At 45.1% G+C, this 5,773-nt stretch overlaps 1 protein-coding gene across 1 annotated transcript in view; it reads left to right on the top strand.

The window, feature by feature from the left end:
- The first annotated feature begins 256 nt into the window (after positions 1-256).
- LOC123508971 (KH domain-containing, RNA-binding, signal transduction-associated protein 2-like) overlaps positions 257-5,773 on the top strand; it is a 507,559-nt gene continuing 502,042 nt past the window's right edge. The window contains exon 1 of the mRNA XM_045263054.1: positions 257-1,034. Within this exon, the coding sequence (XP_045118989.1) occupies positions 842-1,034 (193 nt within the window). The 5' untranslated portion in view covers positions 257-841. The remainder of the gene's footprint in view (positions 1,035-5,773) is intronic.

Raw genomic sequence — 5,773 nt, 5'->3', positions numbered from 1 at the left:
AGAGAGAGAGAGAGAGAGAGAGAGAGAGAGAGAGAGAGAGAGATGGCAAGTGGTGTAATGAGTCATGAGGGAATGAGTGAGACGTGATGAGGGCATGGAAAGGTGGGTAAGGTAGGCATAATGGGTGTTGCGCACGGCAGGTGAGAGAGGAGAGGTGAGGGGAGGGAGTGCGTGAGCCAGAGAGGGGAGGAGAGGGAAGCAAGTGAGGGGAGAGGTTGTCGTACCGCTTGCCAGCAGGGAGAAAGAGGGGAAAGCGGGCTCGACTCTCCCTCAGTCTGCTGTGTGGCTCGGGAGGGAGAGTGAGTGAGCACACGAGTCGGTCTGACGCTGCCGCCGCCGCCGCTTCTGTTCCCAGTTCATTCCTTCGAGTTCGGTGTCGCTTGCCTTGCCCCAGACCCACTCCAGCCCCGTCGGTGCCTCCTTCGCACTGCCACGGCCCATGTTATCTCCGTCAGGATATTTTGGCGCCAATTTGACGAGTCTTTGCTCGATGGCAGCGGTGGTTTAGCGCAGACGGACAAGGTTTCGCGTCCCTTTCCAGTCGCCCCGCCAGACGGCTTTCTTCTGATTGTGGGTCTTGCTGGACAAGTCTTCGTCGGGCGTGTTTACGAGGGTGTAGAGAGGTGCGGTGTGTGGTCCATGCCGTCCCTCGCCTACTCGCACACGCCACGCCTCAGGTTACTCTAGATACCCTGAGCAGTAGCAGTCAGGGAAGCACTGGGGTCGAGTAGCGTTAGGCTTGTGTCGCGTCTGCCCACACTTCAGGACACAGCGTGGAGGGCATGTGGGTGTAGTGCGGCGCGGGAAACACACTCTTCGGGGTGATGCTCCGCCGCCCATTATGAACACGTCAAATGGTGATGGTGGTGGTGTCATTCTGAACGGTCACCACTCGACTTTATCGGACGCGAGGAGCAACAGTAACGCAGCCGCCGCCGCCGCCGCAATCATGGGCAAGCTAACCGCGGGGGACAACAACGCCATCAGCAACAACAACAACAACGTCACCGTCAATGGACAGAAGACACAGACAGGTAGGTGTGTGTGTGTGTGTGTGTGTGTGTGTGTGTGTGTGTGTGTGTGTGTGTTCAAAGCGGGGCAGGTGTGCGTGTGTGCGTGCGAGGAAGAGAAAAACAACACAGGTGCAACAAACACATGCGCACACACGGACAGCTGGCGGAATAACAAAACGAGTCACCATGCGGAGAAAAAAAAAAAAAATAGGATGCAACACACACACACACACACACACACACACACACACACACACACATGACTACCTGTGGAGTGATGTTGTGCATGTCGCGCCTCATCACGTCCTGAACCTGTACTAGTAGTCTGATAGTCTTACTTTTCATGCTAAAACTATCCCTTCTTCCTCGTCCTCCTTGTTATGGCCAACGTAACTATTCCAGAAAAAAAAACCCACTCAGGATGGAAATGTTAGCGAGTGTGGCTTATCTATTTTCCATAAACAAATCTCCAGCGCAGAGAGAGAGAGAGAGAGAGAGAGAGAGAGAGAGAGAGAGAGAGAGAGAGAGAGAGAGAGAGAGAGAGAGAGAGAGAATTTTTTTCCCTCTTATATTGTCCTGTATTCTTATCTCAGCCTGGAACAGAAAGCGGCGAAAAATTGCTACACTATTCTTGAACGACACACGAAAACATTAGGCCGCTTATCTGGTGGTTTTTGGGAAGGCTTTTTTTTTTTTTTTTGCTGGGAGGGGGAAGAGGAATCTAGTCCTGAAGGAAGGCTGAAAAATGCGCTTCTTAGTCAGCTTAGAACTTCGATTTTGTTATCTGTGTGTGTGTGTGTGTGTGTGTGTGTGTGTGTGTGTGTGTGTTCAGGATTCGCTCGAGGAAGGTGCGGTTAGGGGGGAGGAGTGGTAAGTAAAGATATTGCACATTTAAGTTAAAGTAAGTGGTCTGGGATTGTTAAATTGTAGACAATGTGCGTACCTTCACACACACACACACACACACACACACACACACACACACACACACACACACACACACACACACACGAGGATAAGACCGTCTGCACACACTTGGGTCAAAAATTTAAGAGTAAACAGAGACATAACTTTTTTTCTTTACATCCTTAAGTCCTCACCGAAGAACGAAAAACTTGAATTATACACACTTGTAAAATCGCTACTTTTTTTTCCTTCTTCCTACGATCTCTTGCTTCCCACCGCGAGGAAAAGATAGAGACCTAATTTTACCTAATGAAGTTTCAAAAGATCACCGGTTGTAGTGATTAGTATGGTTGGTCTCTCTCTCTCTCTCTCTCTCTCTCTCTCTCTCTCTCTCTTTTTTTTTTCAAAGCTGAGGTAATCTTCCCTAAACCTTATGAGTGTGCCAGCCTTGTTGTGTGCGGCTCTTTTCTCTTCATTTCTCTTCTACATCTCTTCCTGTCTCTCCTCGATTTTTCCTCCCTGGCTCTCCTCCACCTTCCTTGCCTTCCAACGCTCCTCTCCGGCACGCCTTCTCCTAAAACTCGGGGATTATAAGAGAAGAGATACGAGTCCTGTTGGGTGCGTCTTAGTGTAGCTTCGGCCTCAGATCAAAAGTAAACGTTTGTAGGAGGAGGAAGAGGAGAGATATTGAAGAAACTGACAGACAACAGAGAGAGAGAGAGGAAGATATAAAAAGACAGAAGGAATGCAACATATGTACAAGTTAAGAATAAGGGAATAAAGACAGGAGGAGGAGGAAGTAAAGGCGGAAGACCAGACAGGACACATGGAGACGAACGAGGAAAATGAGAATGAGGCAAACAGGGAGATGAGGACAGAGACAACGATGGGTGAAGATAACAAGGAAGAAGAGGAGGAGGAGGAGGAGGAGGAGGAGGAGAAGGTTGGTGAGAGAGAAAGTAGGTATAAGACAAGGCAGAAAAAGCGAATAAAATAAAGGGGTAATGAGCCTAAATACACAGAATGGAATGGACGAAGATAACAAGGATGAGAAGAAGTATGTAGATGAGAGAGAGAGAGAGAGAGAGAGAGAGAGAGAGAGAGAGAGAGAGAGAGAGAGAGAGAGAGAGAGAGAGAGAGAGAGAGAGAGAGAGAGAAATAAAGGCACAGTGGGTCTTAATACATTTGAAAAACCTCCTTGGAAGACATGTGGGAGTGTGAGGAGAGACCCATGGGGAACTGGGAAGAAATTTGGGGGTGTTAGGAAGCCGTATAGGGAACATTTGCGTCACGAATAGAGGAGCATAACTCGTGGGGAGTAGACGAAGACTGTGTAGGAGGATGAGGAAGGGGAGGAGGAGGAGGAGGAGGAGGCACAGCAAATGGGAAATTGTAATAAGAAAAAAGAAGAAAAGGAGGCTGAAAGATACTGAAGGTCAACCATTAAGATGATAGGGTGGAGGAGGAAGAGGAGGAGGAATGCAAGAAGGAATAATAAAGATAAGGAGAATGAAGAGGAAGAGCAAGAGTGGTGAGGAAAGGGAACAAACAGTGAAGATGGTGATAACAGAGAAGAGGAGGAGGAGGAGGAGGAGGAGAAGTAGGAAAATGAGAATGGAAGGTACAGAAAGGGTACAATAATAATTATGATAACGAGGAGGAGGAGGAGGAGGAGGAGGAGGAGGAAGAAAAGGAATAGGAAGAAGAGGAGGAGGAGGAGAAAGAGGAGGAGGAATGGAATGGCATTGGGTAAAAGACAGACAGATCATGAAATGGTTGAATATAAAAACAATAATAACAATAGAAATAATAATAATAATAATAATAATAATAATAATAATAATAATAATACACCAACGAAAGAAACATAAAACACTGATATATTAAGCAGCATAACAATGAAGAGGAAAGAGAAGAGAAGGCAAGAAGCAAAAGGAAATAGTAATAACTCTAGTAGCAATGAAAGAAAACAGAGAATAAAAAGGAAATAATGAAGACGAGGACGACGATGAGAAGATGGAGAACACGAAGATAATAATGAATGAATAAGAGAAAAAAGAAAATAATTAAATACAGAGCAAGAATGATAACGATGAAGAGGAGGAGGAGGAGGAGGAGGAGGAGGGGAGGGGAAGGGGAGGGGAGGTGGAGGAGAAGGAGAAGGAAAAGGACGAAAATAATGGTAAAGATAATGATGATGATAAGGAGGCGAAGAAATACACTAACAAAAATGGAAATGAGGAAGAAGAGTAGGAAGAGGACGACAACGACGAGGAGGCGGAGGAGGAAGAAGAGGAGGAGGAGGAAGATGTGAAGGAGGAGGAGGAGGAGGAGGAAGATGTGAAGGAGGAGGAGGAGGAATATATGAAGGAGGAGGAGAAGGTGGAGAAGGAAATGTGAAGGAGGAGGAGGAGGAGGAGGAGGAGGAGGAGGAGGAGGAGGAGGAGGAGGAGGAGGAGGAGTATAACGAAGACAGAGGAAGTAAAACCAAGGAAGTAGAGGAGAAATAGTAATGCTGAGGAAAAAGAGGGAGAGGAAGATTAAGAAGCAGAGAAATAGGAGGAAGAGGAGAAAGAAGAAGAGGAGGAAGAGGAGAAGGAGGAGGAGCAGAGGGAGGAGGAGAAGGAGGAGGAAGAAGGAGAAAGATGATGACACTAATGATATAAAGGAAGAGAAAGATGAACACTGATGACCACGTGAAAAGAAAGAAAAGAAAGAAGGAAAAGAATAAGCAATAAAACAAAAGAATAACAAGAAAAGCCATACATGAAAGTCTCTTGTCATAATAAATAAGAAAAAAAAAAAAACAGGAATAACTGAAAGGAGAAGAAAAAGAAGAAAATACGAAAACTCAAGGACAGATACAAAAGACAAGACATAAAAAGGAATGTAAAATAAAAATTGGAAAAATAAACAGAATAAAGAAAAAAATGGAAATCACGGGAAAAGATGAGAGAGAGAGAGAGAGAGAGAGAGAGAGAGAGAGAGAGAGAGAGAGAGAGAGAGAGAGAGAGAGAGAGAGAGAGAGAGAGAGAGAGAGAGAGAGAGAGAGAGAGAGAGAATGTTGTCTGCATGTCCCTTCAGGAAGACAAAGGAGGTTATAGACAGACAGACAGACAGACACACACACACACACACACACACACACAGACACACTCTCTCTCTCTCTCTCTCTCTCCTTCGGCACTTAGCTTTAAAAACAATCTAAGTCATTATCTGCCACGCTGGGACAGAACACACCTGGAGGAACCAAGAGCAAAAAAAAAAAAAAAAAAAAAAATAAATAAATAAATAAAATAGATAAAAAAGAAAAAAAGTAGAAAACGAAAATGAAAACATGGAAAACATAAAAAAAACTCATAATTAAATGAAGATTGAGAAGGGAGATAATTAAAAATACACCCGCTTTTCTTTACCTCCCTATGTTTTTTTTCCTCCCTTTTCTCCTCCTTTGCCTCCCTACCACCGAGAACTCCCGGAGGCATTCCCAGCGCCTGTGTGTAATGCGGAAATAATGCGTCTTTCTCTCCGGCCGTCAACATTGTGCAGTTGCGTGACCTGGAAATAATTCTCTTCTCCCTTCTCGACACCTCGGGAGCCCCCACCACCCCAAATACACTGGCAGTAGTAGTAGTAGTAGTAGTAGTTGCAGTGGTAGTAGTTGCAGTGGTAGTAGTAGTCGTAGTAGTATTAGTCGTATAAGTAGTTAGTAAATAGTACTAGTGTATGTTACTGAAAAAAAACACAGGTAAATACAAAAAAAGTTGATATTATTTTAGTCAAACTTAGAAAAAAGAACACCGCGTTTTATAGAAGGGCAACAGGCGAGCCCAAACCAAGCATTAGAACATAAA

This window comes from Portunus trituberculatus, chromosome 25 (genome assembly GCF_017591435.1).
Source record: "Portunus trituberculatus isolate SZX2019 chromosome 25, ASM1759143v1, whole genome shotgun sequence".
Taxonomy (NCBI): domain Eukaryota; kingdom Metazoa; phylum Arthropoda; class Malacostraca; order Decapoda; family Portunidae; genus Portunus; species Portunus trituberculatus.
The sequence above is the reverse complement of the archived record's forward strand: the minus strand, read 5'-3'. Positions and strand labels throughout refer to the sequence as shown.